This window comes from Panulirus ornatus, chromosome 17 (assembly GCF_036320965.1).
Source record: "Panulirus ornatus isolate Po-2019 chromosome 17, ASM3632096v1, whole genome shotgun sequence".
NCBI lineage: Eukaryota > Metazoa > Arthropoda > Malacostraca > Decapoda > Palinuridae > Panulirus > Panulirus ornatus.
In genome coordinates, this window is record NC_092240.1 from 57,501,019 (window position 1) to 57,521,376 (window position 20,358).

Genomic DNA, 20,358 nt, shown 5'->3' on the forward strand with positions numbered 1-20,358 from the left:
GAGCGATGTGGTATACAGGGGTTGACGTGCTGTCAGTGGATTGAATCAAGGCATGTGAAGCGTCTGGGGTAAACCATGGAAAGCTGTGTAGGTATGTATATTTGCGTGTGTGGACGTGTGTATGTACATGGGTATGGGGGGGGGGTTGGGCCATTTCTTTCGTCTGTTTCCTTGCGCTACCTCGCAAACGCGGGAGACAGCGACAAAGTATAGAAAAAAAAAAAAAAAATATATATATATATATATATATATATATATATATATATTATCCCTGGGGATAGGGGATTAAGAATGCTTCCCACGTATTCCCTGCGTGTCGTAGAAGGCGACTAAAAGGGGAGGGAGCGGGGGGCTGGAAATCCTCCCCTCTCGGGTTTTTTTTTTTTTTTCCAAAAGAAGGAACAGAGAATTGGGCCAGGTGAGGGTATTCCCTCAAAGGCCCAGTCCTCTGTTCTTAACGCTACCTCGCTAATGCGGGAAATGGTGAACAGTTTGAAAGAAAGAATATATATATATATATATATATATATGATAGGGGATAGGGGAGAAAGAATACTTCCCACGTATTCCCTGTGTGTCGTAGAAGGCGACTAAAAGGGAAGGGAGCGGGGGGCTGGAAATCCTCCCCTCTCGTTTTTTTATTTTAATTTTCCAAAAGAGGGAACAGAGAAGAGGGCCAGGTGAGGCTATTCCCTCAAAGGCCCAGTCCTCTGTTCTTAACGCTACCTCGCTATCGCGGGAAATAGCGAATAGTATGAAAAAAAAAATATATATATATATATTGAAAAGAATCACAATGTTGCGTGTGATCAAGTATATTTCTGTGAGTCCACGAGAAAGTGAAACATGATAAGATCCCAAGTGCACTTTTGTGTAATAATCACATCAGGGAAATACATGAAAGAAATATGTCAGTTGATATACAACAAAGAGACGTAGCTAGGACGCCATTTGGTAAATAGGTGAATGTCCAAGACAGACAACAAGCATATCATAAACTTATGTGGACAAGAAGGGGAATTGTTTGCAAATTTTATCAACAATAAAGCTATCCAATTTGTATAGACCTTCACTAATATTAAGGTTATAATTCTTTGTGTATTTAATAACAGATTCAATGATATTTCTCATGGTACTGGAGTTTGAGTTAGAGTTACTAAGTTTATGATACACTCATAATATAGGGCCTTTGAAAAATTTTATTTGTATTAAAAATATTTGTACATAGAAATATTTTCCTTTATATATCAATAACTGAGGCACAAACTGATTGGAATGATACTACAAACGAAAATGCTTCCATAAAAATTTCCAAATGATGCAAACTATACATTCTGATGGGGCATCTTGCCAATTTCAACAGAAATACTGTACTTACACATTTCTACAAAGACAAACATTCAACATAAATATACTCAAAATTAGTTTTCTGCAGTAAGATCACATAAATTTAGGATATACAGTAATGTAACAGGTAAAAGGTTCCATAAATATTAAAAAATTTTCTGTGAAATATCACAGCTATGACATTGCTCTGCCACGTGTCTCAATAGGAAGCATAAGAGATGCAGCAATAGCAAGAATAGCCACAATGCCATAGGTGGCTGTTGCAAGGTGTACGGAAGTGCGTGTCAGAACCTGTGCAACAATAGGAGTCAGCATAGCACCAAAGCGAGCCATGCCAGAGCACGTCCCCACACCAACTGCTCGAAGTGATGTTGGATACACCTAAAAAATATTGAAAATAAAATTTACAACAATGGTGATCAAATACTTTCATGTAAGAAAGGATCTTTCTCCTGGAATATTGGGATGTCGAATTCCATGAAAATCTTCATTAGCCATAGCTTTACAAAATTCTTATGATTCATATCAATGGAACATGAACAAAAGAAAAAGGTACTAATCTAACATCATTGAGGACCACATGCAAAGGTGAAAACACCACTAACAGATGTCAAGCTAAAGTCAGCAGGTTTACACCACCAAAACGAGTAAGTGAATGATGACAGTGGCTGTCATGTGACACTGTCTTACTGCACCATGATTTCTCTGACCTAGCTAAGTTGCTGTAAGGCTCTGTACATGGGCATCAGCCAGCCTCATGTGTTTCATTGTTGATGATAAGGGAGAGGGATCCTTGTGGATATGCTATGTTTGAAGGGTGAAGCAATACTTCAAATGCCCACCAAGTGCTCTTGGTTCCTATTATGGCTCCTAACATGACCTGTTATACTTATTTCATGCTCTCTTATACCTTTCATCTTTTGGCTGGCTGCTGTGCCACCTGCATCTTTTCCATGGTAAACTAATATATTACTCAGCTTTTTGACATCTTTCATCAAACTCCTCCACTCCTTACCAATGGTCCTCATGTACTAATCCCCTCATTATGGATTCTACACAACCTGTACCTACATGTGCAATGTTGTGATTACATATGCATCCATAACTGTAAGAAGAAATAACACACTATTATATATGGTACTAACCTCTGGTGTGTAGACATAAGCAGCCTGGAACACCCCTGAAATGATGCCACGTGCCACAAACAATATGAATGTGAGCCATGTGCGGCTGTGGATAGAAAAGAAAAGCAAGTTCTGAAATGTGAAAAACTGTTTTCTACACGATGGTTTGCTGCAAATTGAGAAAAAATCCATGATCTCTAGGGATTAGAAATGTCTAAGCCCCTTCCTTCTTGTGAGATTAATGCCTCTCAACCTTCACCAACCAGCAGTGGTGCCTCAAGCTCACTCTAGTTACATTCCTCTTCAATCAGTATTCTCCACCTGGCAATAATATCATCATCCTTCTGGCTGTCAGGTGGCATCAGGCTATCTCATAATCCCTTAGAAACGGAATATCACAGTGACGGTAACTAACATCAAATAAGGGAGATGTGTTTATGAAAAGATTGGGTAGGAAATGAAAACTTAAAAATTTGCTATTAGGACGCTGCCCTAGAGTAAAAGTTTTTCATTCTTTAAAGACTCGTACTGTCCCATGAACAAAGAAAAGATAACAGCATGGGGGTGGAAGGCTGAGAAAAACTTAACTACAACAAAAAATTACCACAAACATGCTTTAAGATTATTTATCAATATGGCTCTGAGCACCTTAATTTCTACGAAACAGTCCTAGTCTTTCCCAACACCTCTATCTAAGAGCACCAACAGCCTAAGGCTGCAAAATTTCCATCCGTTGATAAATGTAGTCTCCTTCGGAGAAGAAGTTTTCTGACAAGACTACTCCCGTTGAAAAAGCCTCACCAAAGGCAACTTTTCACTTGTGATGTAGCCTTGAGCAGGTGAAGTCTGGTATCACCTATATGTATGCATGTATATTGTGGAGGTTTTCAAAAAAGAAGAGAGAATGTATGGGAGAAGAGAGTGGTGAGAGTACGTGAGCTTGGAAAGGAAACGTGTGAAGAAGTACCAGCAGAGATTGAGTGTAAAATGGTAAAAGGTGAGAGCAAATGAAGAGAGGGGTGTGGGTGAGGAACAGGATGTATTTAGGGAAGCAGTGAGGGCTTGTGCAAAGATGCATGTGGCATAAGGTGGGCAGATTAGAAAGGTTAGAGTGGTGGGATGAAGAAGTAAGGTTGTTAGTGAATGAGAAAAGAGAGGCATTTGGATGATACTTGCAGGAAAGTGAAGCAAATGACTGGGAGAAACATAAAAGAAAGTGGCAGGAGAGAGAAAGGTGCAAGAGGTGAAAAAGATGGCAAATGAGAGTTGGGGGTGAGAGAGTATCATTAAACTTTAGATAGAATAAAAAGATGTTTTGGAAGATAAATAACATGCATAAAACAAGAGAACAAATGGAAACATCAATGAAGGGGGCAAGGGGGGAAGTGATAACAGGTAATGATGAAGTGAGGAGGAGATGGAGTGAGTATTTTGTAGGTTTGTTGAATGTGTTTAATGACAGAGTGGCAGATGTACAGTGTTTTGGTTGGGGTGGTGTGTGAAGTGAGACAGTCAGGGAGAGTGGTTTGGCGAAAAGAGAGGTGGTGAAAGCCTTGCGGAAAATGAAATCTGGCAAGGCGGCAGGGTTGGATGGTATTGTAGTTGAATTAATTAAGAAAGGGGGTGACTGTTGTTGAATGGTTGGTATGGATATTCAGTGTATGTATGGATCATGGTGAAGTGCCTGAGGATTGGTGGAATGAATGTATATAAAGCAAAGGGGATAAAGGTGAGTGTTAAAACTACAGAGGCATAAGTTTGTTGAGTGTTCAAACTAAAGAGTATTTCTGGGAAATTATATGGGAGGGTATTGACTGAGAGGGTGAAGGCATGTACAGAGTATCAGATTGGAGAAGAGCAGTGTGGTTTCAGAAGTGGTAGAGGATGTGTGGATCAGGTGTTTGCTTTGAAGAATGTGTTTGAGAAATACTTATAAAAACAGATGGATTGGTATGTGGCATTTTGTGGCTCTGGAGATGCCATATGACAGGGTGGATAGAGATGCTTTGTGGATGGTCTTAAGAGCATATAGTGTGGGAGGTAAGCGGCTAGAAGCAGAGAAGTTTTTACCAAGGATGTAAGACGTGTACAAGTAGGAAGAAAGGAGAGATATCAGTTCCCAGTGAAGGACAGTCTGCAGCAGTGGTGTGTGATGTCCCTATGTTTGTTTAATTTGTTTATGGATGGGGTGGTTAGGGAGGTAAATGCAAGAGTTATGGGGAGAGGGGCAAGTATGCAGTCTAATGGGGATGAGAGGACTTGGGAAGTGAGTCAGTTGTTGTTCGCCAGTAATACAGTGCTGGTAGCTGATTTGAGTGAGAAACATCAAAAGTTGGTGACTGAGTTTGGAAAAGTGTGTGAAAGGAGAAAGTTGAGAGTAAATGTGAATATGAGCAAGGTTATTAGGGTCAGCAGGATTGAGGGACAAGTTAGTTGGGATGTGAGTTTGAATGGAGAAAAATTAGAGGAAAAGAAGCATTTTAGATATCTCGGAGTGGACTTGGCAGAGAATGGAACCATGGAAGCGGAAGTGAGTCATAAGGTGCAGGAGGGGGGCAAAGGTTCTGGGAGCAATAAAGAATGTGTGGAAAGAGAGAATTTTATTCCAGAGGAAAAATGGGTATGTTTGAAGGAATAGTGGTTCCAACAATGTTATATGGTTGTGAGGCATGGGCTACAGATAGGGTTGGACAGAAGAGGGTGGATGTGTTGGATTGAGATGTTTGAGGACAATATGTGGTGTGAGGTGGTTTGATCGAGTAAGTAATGAAAGAATCAGAGAGATGTGTGGTAATATAAAGTGTGGTTGAGAGAGCAAAAGAGGGTGTGTTGAAATGGTTTAGGCATATGAAAAGGCAGCAAGCATGAATATGTATATGTGTATGTATGTATATGCTTGTGTATGTACATGTATGTATACTTATGTATGCAAGCGCGTATGGGCATTTATTTATATATATGTGTATGTGGGTGGTTGGGCCATTCTTCATCTGTTTTCCTTGTGCTATATATATCTATATATATATATATATATATATATATATATATATATATATATATATATATATATATATATTCTTTCTTTCAAACTATTTGCCATTTCCCGCATTAGCGAGGTAGCGTTAAGAACAGAGGACTGGGCCTTTGAGGGAATATCCTCACCTGGCCCTCTTCTCTGTTTCTTCTTTTGGAAAATTAAAAAAAAAACGAGAGGGGAGGATTTCCAGCCCCCTGCTCCCTCCCCTTTTAGTCGCCTTCTACGACACGCAGGGAATACGTGGGAAGTATTCTTTCTCCCCTATCCTCAGGGATATATATATATATATATGTTATTATTATTATTTTTTCGCTTTGTCGCTGTCTCCCGCGTTAGCGAGGTAGCGCAAGGAAACAGACGAAAGAATGGCCCAACCCGCCCACATACACATGTATATACATACATGTCCACACACGCACAATATACATACCTATACATCTCAATGTACACATATATATACACACTCAGACATATACATATATACACATGTACATAATTCATACTGTCTGCCTTTATTTGTTCCCATCGCCACCTCGCCACACATGGAATAACAACCCCCTCCCCCCTCATGTGTGCGAGGTAGCGCTAGGAAAGACACCAAAGGCCCCATTCGTTCACACCCAGTCTCTAGCTGTCATGTAATAATGCACCGAAACCACAGCTCCCTTTCCACATCCAGGCCCCACACACTTTCCATGGTTTACCCCAGACGCTTCACATGCCCTGGTTCAATCCATTGACAGCATGTCGACCCCGGTATACCACATCGTTCCAATTCACTCTATTCCTTGCACGCCTTTCACCCTCCTGCATGTTCAGGCCCCGATCACTCAAAATCTTTATCACTCCATCTTTCCACCTCCAATTTGGTCTCCTACTTCTCCTCGTTCCCTCCACCTCCGACACATATATCCTCTTGGTCAATCTTTCCTCACTCATTCTCTCCATGTGACCAAACCACTTCAAAACACCCTCTTCTGCTCTCTCAACCACGCTCTTTTTATTTCCACACATCTCTCTTACCCTTACATTACTTACTCGATCAAACCACCTCACACCACACATTGTCCTCAAACATCTCATTTCCAGCACATCCATCCTCCTGCGCACAACTCTATCCATAGTCCACGCCTCGCAACCATACAACATTGTTGGAACCACTATTCCTTCAAACATACCCATTTTTGCTTTCCGAGATAATGTTCTCGACTTCCACACATTCTTCAAGGCTCCCAGAATTTTTGCCCCCTCCCCCACCCTATGATTCACTTCCGCTTCCATGGTTCCATCCGCTGCCAGATCCACTCCCAGATATCTAAAACACTTTACTTCCTCCTGTTTTTCTCCATTCAAACTTACCTCCCAATTGACTTGACCCTCAACCCTACTGTACCTAATTACCTTGCTCTTATTCACATTTACTCTTAACTTTATTCTTTCACACACTTTACCAAACTCAGTCACCAGCTTCTGCAGTTTCTTACATGAATCAGCCACCAGCGCTGTATCATCAGCGAACAACAACTGACTCACTTCCCAAGCTCTCTCATCCCCAACAGACTTCATACTTGCCCCTCTTTCCAAAACTCTTGCATTCACCTACCTAACAACCCCATCCATAAACAAATTAAACAACCATGGAGACATCACACGCCCCTGCCGCAAACCTACATTCACTGAGAACCAATCACTTTCCTCTCTTCCTACACGTACACATGCCTTACATCCTCGATATATATATATATATATATATATATATATATATATATATATATATATATATATATATATATGAGATAGAGTTGATAGAGATGCTCTGTGGAAGGTATTAAGAATATATGGTGAGGGAGGCAAGTTGTTAGAAGCAGTGAAAAGTTTTTATCGAGGATGTAAGGCATGTGTACGTGTAGGAAGAGAGGAAAGTGATTGGTTCTCAGTGAATGTAGGTTTGCGGCAGGGGTGTGTGATGTCTCCATGGTTGTTTAATTTGTCTATGGATGGAGTTGTTAGGGAGGTGAATGCAAGAGTTTTGGAAAGAGGGGCAAGTATGAAGTCTGTTGGGGATGAGAGAGCTTGGGAAGTGAGTCAGTTGTTGTTCGCTGATGATACAGTGCTGGTGGCTGATTCATGTGAGAAACTGCAGAAGCTGGTGACTGAGTTTGGTAAAGTGTGTGAAAGAAGAAAGTTAAGAGTAAATGTGAATAAGAGCAAGGTTATTAGGTACAGTTTTTATCGAGGATGTAAGGCATGTGTACGTGTAGGAAGAGAGGAAAGTGATTGGTTCTCAGTGAATGTAGGTTTGCGGCAGGGGTGTGTGATGTTTCCATGGTTGTTTAATTTGTCTATGGATGGAGTTGTTAGGGAGGTGAATGCAAGAGTTTTGGAAAGAGGGGCAAGTATGAAGTCTGTTGGGGATGAGAGAGCTTGGGAAGTGAGTCAGTTGTTGTTCGCTGATGATACAGCGCTGGTGGCTGATTCATGTGAGAAACTGCAGAAGCTGGTGACTGAGTATGGTAAAGTGTGTGAAAGAAGAAAGTTAAGAGTAAATGTGAATAAGAGCAAGGTTATTAGGTACAGTAGGGTTGAGGGTCAAGTCAATTGGGAGGTAAGTTTGAATGGAGAAAAACTGGAGGAAGTAAAGTGTTTAAGATATCTGGGAGTGGATCTGGCAGCGGATGGAACCATGGAAGCGGAAGTGGATCATAGGGTGGGGGAGGGGGCGAAAATCCTGGGACCCTTGAAGAATGTGTGGAATCGAGAACATTATCTCGGAAAGCAAAAATGGGTATGTTTGAAGGAATAGTGGTTCCAACAATGTTGTATGGTTGCGAGGCATGGGCTATGGATAGAGTTGAGCGCAGGAGGATGGATGTGCTGGAAATGAGATGTTTGAGGACAATGTGTGGTGTGAGGTGGTTTGATCGAGTAAGTAACGTAAGGGTAAGGGAGATGTGTGGAAATAAAAAGAGTGTGGTTGAGAGAGCAGAAGAGGGTGTTTTGAAATGGTTTGGGCACATGGAGAGAATGAGTGAGAAAAGATTGACCAAGAGGATATATGTGTCGGAGGTGGAGGGAACGAGGAGAAGTGGGAGACCAAATTGGAGGTGGAAAGATGGAGTGATAAAGATTTTGTGTGATCGAGGCCTGAACATGCAGGAGGGTGAAAGGAGGGCAAGGAATAGAGTGAATTGGAGCGATGTGGTATACCGGGGTTGACGTGCTGTCAGTGGATTGAATCAGGGCATGTGAAGCGTCTGGGGTAAACCATGGAAAGCTGTGTAGGTATGTATATTTGCATGTGTGGACGTATGGATATACATGTGTATGGGGGTGGGTTGGGCCATTTCTTTCGTCTGTTTCCTTGCGCTACCTCACAAACGTGGGAGACAGCAACAAAGCAAAAAATATATATATATATATATATATATATATATATATATATATATATATATATATATATATATATATATATATATATATTTTCTTTCATAGTATTCGCCATTTCCCGCATTAGCAAGGTAGCGTTAAGAACAGAGGACTGGGCCGTTGAGGGAATATCCTCACCTGGCCCCCCTTCTCTGTTCCTTCTTTTGGAAAATTAAAAAAAAAAAAAAAAGAGAGGGGAGGGTTTCCAGCCACCTGCTCCCTCCCCTTTTAGTCGCCTTCTACAACACGCAGGGAATACGTGGGAAGCATTCTTTCTTCCCTATCCCCTATTTATATAATATAGATCCTTGGGGATAGGGAAGAAAGAATACTTCCCACGTATTCCCTGCGTGTCATAGAAGGCGACTAAACGGGAAGGGAGTAGGGGGCTGGAAATCTTCCCCTCTTTTTTTTTTTTTTTTCCAGAGGAAAGAACAGAGAAGAGGGCCGGGTGAGGATGTTTCCTCAGAGGCCCAGTCCTCTGTTCTTAACGCTACCTCGCTGAGGCGGGAAATGGCGAATAGTATGAAAAAAAAAAAATATATGTATATATAGATATATACAGTAAATTTTAGGGAGAATAAAAAGGTGTTTTGGAAGGAGGTAAATAAAGTGCCTAAGACAAGAGAACATATGGGAACACTTGCGAAGGGGGTTAATGGGGAGGAAATAACAAGTAGTGGTGATGTACGAAGATGTAGTGAGTATTTTGAAGGTTTGTTGAATGTGTTTGATGATAAAGTGACAGATATAGGGTGTTTTGGTCGAGGTGGTGTGCGAAGTGAAAGGGTCAGGGAGAATGATTTAGTAAACAGAGAAGAGGGAGTGAAAGCTTTGCTGGCAAGCAGTGGGTTCAGATGGTATTGCAGTGGAATTCATAGAAAAAAGGTGGTGACTGTGTTGCTGACTGGTTGGTAAGGATATTCAATGTATGTATGGTTCATGGTTAAGTGCCTGAGGATTGGTGGAATGCATGCATAGTGCCATTGTATAAAGGCAAAAGAGATAAAAGAGAGTGTTCAAATTAAAGAGGTATAAGTTTGTTGAGTATTCCTGGGAAATTATATGGGAGGGTATTGATTGAGAGGGTAAAGGCATGTACAGAGCATCAGATTGGGGAAGAGCAGTGTGGTTTCAAAAGTGGGTGAGGATGTGTGAATTAGGTGTTTGCTTTAAAGAATATATGTGAGAAATACTTAGAAAAACAGACGGATTTGTATGTAGCTTTTATGGATCTGGAGAAGGCATATGATAAGAGTTGATAGAGATGCTTTGTGGATGGTATTAAGAGTATATGGTGTGGAAGATAAGTTGCTAGAAGCAGACAAGTTTTTACCAAGGATGTAAGGCATGTATAAGAATAGGAAGAGAGGTAAGTAATTGGTATCCAGTCAATGTCAGTTTGCAGCAGGGGTGCATGATGTCTCTATGGTTGTTTAATTTTTTATGGATGGGCTTGTTAGGGAGGCGAATGCAATAGTTTTGGAGAGAAGGGCAAGTATGCAGTGTCTTGTGGATGAGAGGTCTTGGGGAGTGAGTCAGTTGTTCACTGATGATACAGCACTGGTGGCTGATTCGGGTGAGAAACTGGAGAAGTTGTTAACTGAGTTTGGTAAAGTGTGTGAAAGAAGAAAGTTGAGAGTAAATGTGAATGAGAGCAAGGTTATCAGGTTCAATACGGTTGAGGAACAAGTTAATTGGGAGATAAGTTTGAATGGAGAAAACTGGAGGAAGTGAAGTGGTTTAGGTATCTGGGAGTGGATTTGGCAGCGGATGGAACCATGGAAGTGAGTCACAGGGTGGGGGAAGGTGTGAAGGTTCTGGGAGTGTTGAAGAATGTGTGGAAGGTGAGAACATTATCTCGGAGAGCAAAAATGGGTATGTTTGAAGGAATAGTGGTTCCAACAATGTTGTATGGCTGTGAGGCGTGGGATATGCTGGAAATGAAATATTTGTGGACAATATGTGGTGTGAGGTGGTTTGATTAAGTACTGGAAGGATAAGAGAGATGTGAGGTAATAAAAAGAGTGCGGTTGAGAGAGCAGAAGAGGGTGTATTGAAATGGTTTGGTCACATGGAGAGAATGAGTGAGGAAAGATTGACAAAGAGGATATATGTATCAAAGGTGGAAGGAACGAGGTGAAGTGGGAGACCTAATTGGAGGTGCAAGGATGGAGTGAAAAAGATTTTGAGCGATCGGGGCCTGAACATACAGGAGGGTGAAAGGTGTGCGAGGAATAGAGTGAATTGGAACGATGTGGTACACCGGGGTCGACGTGCTGTCAACGTATTAAACCAGGGCATGTGAAGCGTCTGAGGTAAACCATGGAAAGTTTTGTGGGGCCTAGATGTAGAAAGGGAGCTGTGGTTTTGGTGTATTACACATGACAGATAGAGACTAAGTATGAACGAAAGTGGCCTTTGTTGTCTTTTGCTAGCGCTACCTTACGCACACGGGGGTAGGGAGTGCCATTTCATGTGTGGTGGGGTGGCGCCGGGAATGGATGAAGGCAGCATGTATGAATATGTACACATATATATATGTATATGTCTGTGTTTGTATATGTATGTATACGTGGAAGTGTATAGGTATGCATATGCGTGTTTGTGGGCGTGTATGTATACACGTGTATGTGGGTGGGTTGGGCCATTCTTTTATCTGTTTCCTTGTGTTACCTTGCTAAAGCGGGAGACAGTGACTAAGTATAATAAATAAATAAATAAATAAATATATATATATGTGTGTGTGTGTGAGAGTGGATGGGCCATTCTTTGTCTCTTTCCTGGTAGTACCTCTCTGATGTGGGCAATGGCGATCAAGTATAATAAAAAATAATCCCTTTATTTCACTAACATTACTCCCTCTATTAATTCTCTTTATAGTTAGATAAGTTATTTACATGGTTTTAATAAATAAAGGAATAAAAACATAGTGCCATTGTACAAAGGCAAAGGGGATAAGAGTGAGTGCTCAAATTACAGAGGTATAAGTTTGTTGAGTATTCCTGGTAAATTATATGGGAGGGTATTGATTGAGAGGGTGAAGGCATGTACAGAGCATCAGATTGGGGAAGAGCAGTGTGGTTTCAGAAGTGGTAGAGGATGTGTGGATCAGGTGTTTGCTTTGAAGAATGTATGTGAGAAATACTTAGAAAAGCAAATGGATTTGTATGTAGCATTTATGGATCTGGAGAAGGCATATGATAGAGTTGATAGAGATGCTCTGTGGAAGGTATTAAGAATATATGGTGTGGGAGGAAAGTTGTTAGAAGCAGTGAAAAGTTTTTATCGAGGATGTAAGGCATGTGTACGTGTAGGAAGAGAGGAAAGTGATTGGTTCTCAGTGAATGTAGGTTTGCGGCAGGGGTGTGTGATGTCTCCATGGTTGTTTAATTTGTTTATGGATGGGGTTGTTAGGGAGGTAAATGCAAGAGTTTTGGAAAGAGGGGCAAGTATGAAGTCTGTTGGGGATGAGAGAGCTTGGGAAGTGAGTCAGTTGTTGTTCGCTGATGATACAGCGCTGGTGGCTGATTCATGTGAGAAACTGCAGAAGCTGGTGACTGAGTTTGGTAAAGTGTGTGGAAGAAGAAAGTTAAGAGTAAATGTGAATAAGAGCAAGGTTATTAGGTACAGTAGGGTTGAGGGTCAAGTCAATTGGGAGGTGAGTTTGAATGGAGAAAAACTGGAGGAAGTGAAGTGTTTTAGATATCTGGGAGTGGATCTGGCAGCGGATGGAACCATGGAAGCGGAAGTGGATCATAGGGTGGGGGAGGGGGCGAAAATTCTGGGGGCCTTGAAGAATGTGTGGAAGTCGAGAACATTATCTCGGAAAGCAAAAATGGGTATGTTTGAAGGAATAGTGGTTCCAACAATGTTGTATGGTTGCGAGGCGTGGGCTATGGATAGAGTTGTGCGCAGGAGGATGGATGTGCTGGAAATGAGATGTTTGAGGACAATGTGTGGTGTGAGGTGGTTTGATCGAGTGAATAACGTAAGGGTAAGAGAGATGTGTGGAAATAAAAAGAGCGTGGTTGAGAGAGCAGAAGAGGGTGTTTTGAAGTGGTTTGGGCACATGGAGAGGATGAGTGAGGAAAGATTGACCAAGAGGATATATGTGTCGGAGGTGGAGGGAACAAGGAGAAGAGGGAGACCAAATTGGAGGTGGAAAGATGGAGTGAAAAAGATTTTGTGTGATCGGGGCCTGAACATGCAGGAGGGTGAAAGGAGGGCAAGGAATAGAGTGAATTGGAGCGATGTGGTATACCGGGGTTGACGTGCTGTCAGTGGATTGAATCAAGGCATGTGAAGCGTCTGGGGTAAGCCATGGAAAGCTGTGTAGGTATGTATATTTGCGTGTGTGGACGTATGTATATACATGTGTATGGGGGGGGTTGGGCCATTTCTTTCGTCTGTTTCTTTGCGCTACCTCGCAAACGCGGGAGACAGCGACAAAGTATAATAAAAAAATAATATATAATAAATAAGAACAGACTTGAAAAATTGGGTGTAATGTGAAAGAAGATAATCACTTACTCTGATGTGCATATAAAGAGGAAGATGATTGATATGACGAAAATTACAAATTCCAGGGCCATTGTTGTCTTTCTTCCTAGTCTCTCAATAACCAAGATGGTGAAAAAGATACCTGTAGGATACACAATATATCATATTGTGGTACATTTCATAATTACTGGACAGAACATGTAGCATATTTTCATATAAAGATATTGACAAAAATTTACTCTACTAATCAGATAACAGAACAGATGTATCTATATATCTGTTATACTTAAATCCATTACTATATGAATGAGGTGGATCTAAATAATTGTTTCTGTTTACTTAACCTATGTGCTATTTGTTAAAGAGAGCAACATCTTCCCCACTGGTATAAAAGTCCTTCTTAATTCTACCTTTTGCACATGAAATTAAACTATCAGCTAAAAACAACATCTATATTTACACATTGACCCCCATACACAACATATCTTCATGGTCCGTCACCACCACAACATTTTCATCTGAAAATGCACAACATACTTCATTCACTACCTCTAACCACAGATTTCACATTCTACTTCTTTGCACCAAACATCTTGCCTGTAATCATTAACCAAAGGAAGTACAACAACCTCTCCTCATTATCCAGTGATAGGTCTTTCTGGTATTTAGCTAAGGGCAGCTCTAACAACTTTAATTGCTCTACCTTTCCTTCACTTTTCTGTTGTGAAGGTACTATAGATGTCTCTCCAGTAGACATAACAACTTCCTCTGGTTCCCTTATCTACTCTAACTCCACCATGGATGACTCTAATATTCCTTATTCCCATGATGCTCCTCTTACTAATCCTATGCCTCTCCCCATAATCTCTCTCTGGATTCTCCGAAAAGTGCATCTCTCTCTGGACACAAGCAAATCTTAAGGTTCTGATGGCCTCCATTCCTGTGCACTGAGTGTGTCTTTGAACTTGCACCTGTGCTTGCTTGCTGGTTTCATTTCTGTTTAAAAACAAAAGCTTTTTCCTCTTCTCGTAAGCATAAGTTGATACATTCCGTCCCTAAGAAGGGTGACCATTCTGACCCCTGTAACTATTTTCCTATTGCTCTGACATCTACTATTTCCAATGTCTCTGAATCCCTCCTCATCCCCCATATCTTTGGACACCTTGAACCTCACAGCCTTCTCTATGGTCACCAGTGTAGCTTCCATAAGGTGAGATCCACAGACAATATTCTTTCCTATATAACTAATGTCAGGTCATCATCCCTGAAGGATTTTGGGGAGTCTTGTGTCATTGCCTTTGATATATCCAAAGCTTTTGACAGGGTATGGCATCACAGTCTCATCTCTAAGCTCCCCTCCTTCACTTTGCTCCTCTGTATCTAGCTTTCTCTCCAGCCAATTTATCTCTGTGGGTTGTTGTTGGATCAGCCCTCCCACCTTTTCTCCATTAACAGCAGTGTCCCTCAGGGTTCTGTTCTGTCCACAACACTTTTTCTCCTTTTCACCAACGATTACCTCTCACCCACAAATATCAAATGCATTCATATACTGAAAATTCAACATTGCATTCATCCACATCCTTCAATGCCGCTCCTTCTCTCATTCGACCTGCATCTTGTCTTGGTACAGCTTCCCCAGTAAACTCAGACTTGGACAGTATATCTCAGTGAGGTATATGAAATCTGGATGCTTCATGCCTCAAAGACCCAGTTTTTATCCATTTCTCTATTGAAAACTTCTCACAACTCTCATCTCTCCTTTGACAGTTCTGTAATTCCACCTCTTGACTCAATGAACATACTTAGTATTCCTGTAACGTCCACTCTTTCTTAGAATCCCCATATTATGAAAATAACTAAGTTTGCTACTAAGGAACTGGGAGTTCTGTTCAGATGTAATTTCTTTTCTTCAGAACAGTTGTTCAGCCTATAGAAAGGATTGATTTGTCTTTGTATGGAGCACTCACATCTGGGGTGGTTCTAGGTCTGCATCCTTACTTGACTGAGTTGAGTTGAAAGTGGTCCAAATATAAACTCTCCCAGGTTAACTTCACACTTGACCCTCTAGCCCTATGCCTCAATGTTGATTCACTTTTGCTCTTCTATATGCATTACTTTGATTTTACTCCCAAGAGCTGACTGCTTGAGTGCCACTACCATTAGCTAGACCACAATACTTGGCAAGCTGCTGTATCATAGGATTACAATGTGGCCATTGGCAACTCTAAGATGGGTCATTTTGATAAATCCTTCTTTCCCTTCACCTCAAAGCTTTGGAACTCTCTACCGTCTCATGTCTTACCCAATAACTATGACCTAGCACATTCTAAAAGACGTGTTTTTCATTTCCTCCAAATTTCTTAAATACTTTCCCTTGCTTCTTCTTTTTCCATTTCATAATCCTCTCTATATTTCAATTAAGGCCCAGCCTCAACATGGACTTTTGCCTCCAACATTAAGAAGGGGAAGAAACAAAATCCCTCATGGATCTCTCTAAGACATTATTGGTGTTTATCGTGTGCATGTAGTGAGACTAAAGCATTGTGGGTTCATCTATCCCTAGATGACCAATTTAAACAGCTTAGTTAGTGAGCTGCATGATACATGAGCAGATGATATGAATTGCCTCAAAAATTTCCATATGATTTATTAAACTTAAAACAGTAAATAAGGGTAAATATGATCACCAAAAGTTACACAATTTTACAATACAAAGATCAAGTGACAAGTACACTAACACAAAGAAAGGCATTTGTGATCATTAAATATTTTTCACTATATACATGGCTCACTTACACGATAATTTTCTGAAAGTACTGTAGCTCATTTAACACCAGGTGTATATAGGAAATGGGAAACATATTTATGGGAAGGGATAATTTTCTGTTAAACGCTAAACCTCATTTGCTAAGGCAATGGTCTAAATAAATGAACTCTTAGTTACTACAATTCAAACATAAATCTTCCTTCAAAAATTACCTGGAAATTCTGCAAGCGTAGTCCAAAGAAGGTCAAGGTAGTCCTCTGAGCTAAGAGGGCGACAGTCTGCTGTACATGTGAATGCACCATCCATGCCTGAGAGAGCACAGAGATTGCCCTTTGCTTCAAACAGTTCAGTGGTCATGAGTACCACACCATAGTAGCAGAATGCACAAGATGTCCTGTGAGTGGGGGAAAAAAAATATATAAATATCTACGTGTCGTAGAAGGCGACTAAAGAGGACGGGAGCGGGGGACTGGAAACCCTCCCTTCCTTGTATTTTAACTTTCTAAAAGGGGAAACAGAAGAAGGAGTCATGCAGGGAGTGCTCATCCTCCTCAAAGACTCAGATTGGGATGTCTAAATGTGTGTGGATGTAACAAAGATGAGAAAAAAGGAGAGATAGGTAGTATGTTTGAGGAAAGGTACCTGGATGTTTTGGCTCTAAGTGAAACGAAGCTCAAGGGTAAAGGGGGAGAGTGGTTTGGGAATGTCTTGGGAGTAAAGTCAGGGGTTAGTGAGAGGACAAGAGCAAGGGAAGGAGTAGCACTACTCCTGAAACAGCAGTGGTGGGAGTATGTGATAGAGTGTAAGAAAGTAAGCTCTAGATTGATATGGGTAAAACTGAAAGTGGAAGGAGAGAGATGGGTGATTATTGGTGCATATGCACCTAGGCATGAGAAGAAAGATCATGAGAAGCAAGTGTTTTGGGAGCAGCTGAGTGAGTGTGTTAGTAGTTTTGGTGCACGAGACTGGGTTATAGTGATGGGTGATTTGAATGGAAAGGTGAGTAATGTGGCAGTTGAGGGAATAATTGGTGTACATGGGGTGTTCAATGTTGTTAATGGAAATGGTGAAGAGCTTGTAGATTTATGTGCTGAAAAAGGACTGGTGATTGGGAATACCTGGTCTGAAAAGAGAGATATACATAAGTATACGTATGTAAGTAGGAGAGATGGCCAGAGAGTGTTATTGGATTACATGATAATTGATAGGCACACGAAAGAGAGACTTTTGGTGTTAATGTGCTGAGAGGTGCAACTGGAGGGATGTCTGATTATTATCTTGTGGAGGCGAAGGTGAAGATTTGTAGAGGATTTCAGAAAAGAAGAGAGAATGTTGGGGTGAAGAGAGTGGTGAGAGTAAGTGAGCTTGGGAAGGAGACTTGTGTGAGAAGGAACAGGAGAGACTGAGTACAGAAAGGAAAAAGGTGAGAACATAGGATGGGATGTAAGGGGAGTGGGAAAGGAATGGGATGTATTTAGGGAAGCAGTGATGGCTTGCGCAAAAGATGCTTATGGCATGAGAAGCATTGGAGGTGGGCAGATTAGAAAGGGTAGTGAGTGGCGGGATGAAGAATTAAGAGGATTAGTGAAAGAGAAGAGAGAGGCATTTGGACGATTTTTGCAGGGAAATAATGCAAATGAGTGGGAGATGTATAAAAGAAAAAGGCAGGAGGTCAAGAGAAAGGTGCAAGAGGTGAAAAAGAGGGCAAATGAGAGTTGTGGTGAGAGAGTATCATTAAATTTTAGGGAGAATAGAAAGATGTTTTGGAAGGAGGTAAATAAAGTGCGTAAGACAAGGGAACAAATGAAAACTTCAGTGAAGGGGGCTAATGGGGAGGTGATAACAAGTAGTGGTGATGTAAGAAGATGGAGTGAGTATTTTGAAGGTTTGTTGAATATGTTTGATGATAGAGTGGCATATATAAGGTGTTTTGGTCAAGGTGGTGTGCAAAGTGAGAGGGTTAGGGAAAATGATTTGGTAAACAGAGAAGAGGTAGTAAAAGCTTTGCGGAAGATGAAAGCCGGCAAGGCAGCGGGTTTGGATGGTATTGCAGTGGAATTTATTAAAAAAGGGGGTGTCTGTATTGCTGACTGGTTGGTAAGGCTATTTAATGTATGTATGATTCATGGTGAGGTGCCTGAGGATTGGTGGAATGCTTGCATAGTGCCATTGTACAAAGGCTAAGGGGATAAAAATGAGTGCTCAAATTACAGAGGAATAAGTTTGTTGAGTATTCCTGGGAAATTATATGGGAGGGTACTGATTGAGAGGGTGAAGGCATGTACAGAGCATCAGATTGGGGAAGAGCAGTGTGGTTTCAGAAGTGGTAGAGGATGTGTGGATCAGGTGTTTGCTTTGAAGAATGTATGTGAGAAATACTTAGAAAAGCAAATGGATTTGTATGTAGCATTTATGGATCTGGAGATGGCATATGACAGAGTTCAAAGAGATGCTCTGTGGAAGGTATTAAGAATGTATGGTGTGGGGGCAAGTTGTTAGAAGCAGTGAAAAGTTTTTATTGAGGATGTAAGGTATGTGTACGTGTAGGAAGAGAGGAAAGTGATTGGTTCTCAGTGAATGTTGGTTTGTGGCAGGGATGTGTGATGTCTCCATGGTTGTTTAATTTGTTTATGGATGGGGTTGTTAGGGAGGTGAATGCAAGGGTTTTGGAAAGAGGGGCAAGTATGCAGTCTGTTGTGGATGAGAGAGCTTAGGAAGTGAGTCAGTTGTTGTTCACTGATGATACAGCGCTGGTGGCTGATTCATGTGAGAAACTGCAGAAGCTGGTGACTGAGCTTGGTAAAGTGTGTGAAAGGAGAAAGCTGAGAGTAAATGTGAATAAGAGCAAGGTTATTAGGTACAGTAGGGTTGAGGGTCAAGTCAACTGGGAGGTAAGTTTGAATGGAGAAAAATAGGAGGAAGTGAAGTGTTTTAGATATCTGGGAGTGGATTTGGCAGCGGATTGAACCATGGAAGCGGAAGTGAATCATAGGGTGGGGCAGGGGGCGAAAGTTCTGGGAGCAATGAAGAATGTGTGGAAGTCGAGAACATTATCTCGGAAAGCAAAAAAGGGTATGTTTGAAGGAATAGTGGTTCCGCTGCCAAATTCACTCCCAGATATCTAAAACACTTCACTTCCTCCAGTTTTTCTCCATTCAAACTTACCTCCCAATTGACTTGTCCCTCAACCCTACTGTACCTAATAACCTTGCTCTTATTCACATATACTCTCAGTTTGGGAAGTGAGTCAGTTGTTGTTCACTGATGGTACAGCTCTGGTGGCTGACTTGGGTGAGAAACTGTAGAAGCTGGTGACATACTTTGGTAAAGTGTGAGAAAGAAGAAAGCTGAAAGTAAATGTGAATAAGAGCAAGGTTATCAGGCTCAGTAGGGTTGAGGGACAAGTCAATTAGGAGGTAAGTTTGAATGGAGAAAAACTGGAGTTAGTGAAGTGTTTTACATATTTGGGAGTGGATTTAGCAACGGATAAGACCATGGAAGCGGAGGTGAGTCACAGGTTAGGGGAGGGGGTGAAGGTTCTGGGAGCGTTGAAGAACGTTATCTCGGAGAGCAAAAATGGGTATGTTTGAAGGAATAGTGGTTCAAACAATGTTATATGGTTGAGAGGCATAGGCTATACATAGGGTTGTGTGCAGGAGGGTGGATGTGTTGGAAATGAGATGTTTGAGGACAATATGTGATGTGAGGTGGTTTGATCAAGTAAAAGTAATGAAAGGGTAAGAGAGATGTGTGTTAATAAAAAGAGTGTGGTTGAGAGAGCAGAAGAGGGTGTATTGAAATGGTTTGGTCACATGAAGAGAATGTGTGAGGAAAGATTGATAAAGAGGATATATGTGTCAGAGGTGGAGGGAACGAGAAGTGGGAGACCAAATTGGAGGTGGAAAGATGGAGTGAAAAAGATTTTTAGCAATCGGGGCCTGAACATACAGGAAGATGAAAGGTGTGCAAGGAATAGAGTGAATTGGGACGATGTGGTATACCGGGGTTGACGTGCTGTCAATGGATGCAAAAGGGCATGTGAAGTGTCTGGGGTAAACCACAGAAAGTTTCATGGGGCCTAGATGTGGAAATGGATCTGTGGTTTCAAAGCATTGCACATGACAGCTAGAGACTGAGTGTGAACGAATGTGGCC

General features: G+C 41.3%; 1 protein-coding gene across 7 annotated transcripts in view; it reads right to left on the reverse strand.

The window, feature by feature from the left end:
* Nucleotides 1-1,185: 1,185 nt before the first annotated feature.
* Nucleotides 1,186-20,358, reverse strand: part of LOC139754824 (synaptic vesicle 2-related protein) — a 133,733-nt gene continuing 114,560 nt past the window's right edge. For all 7 annotated transcript variants that reach the window (XM_071672689.1, XM_071672688.1, XM_071672684.1 and 4 more), the window contains 4 exons: nt 16,417-16,598; nt 13,468-13,579; nt 2,493-2,577; nt 1,186-1,728 (listed from right to left, as the gene is read on the reverse strand). In XM_071672689.1, coding sequence (XP_071528790.1) covers nt 1,522-1,728; nt 2,493-2,577; nt 13,468-13,579; nt 16,417-16,598 — 586 coding nt within the window. In that variant the 3' untranslated portion in view covers nt 1,186-1,521. The remainder of the gene's footprint in view (nt 1,729-2,492; nt 2,578-13,467; nt 13,580-16,416; nt 16,599-20,358) is intronic.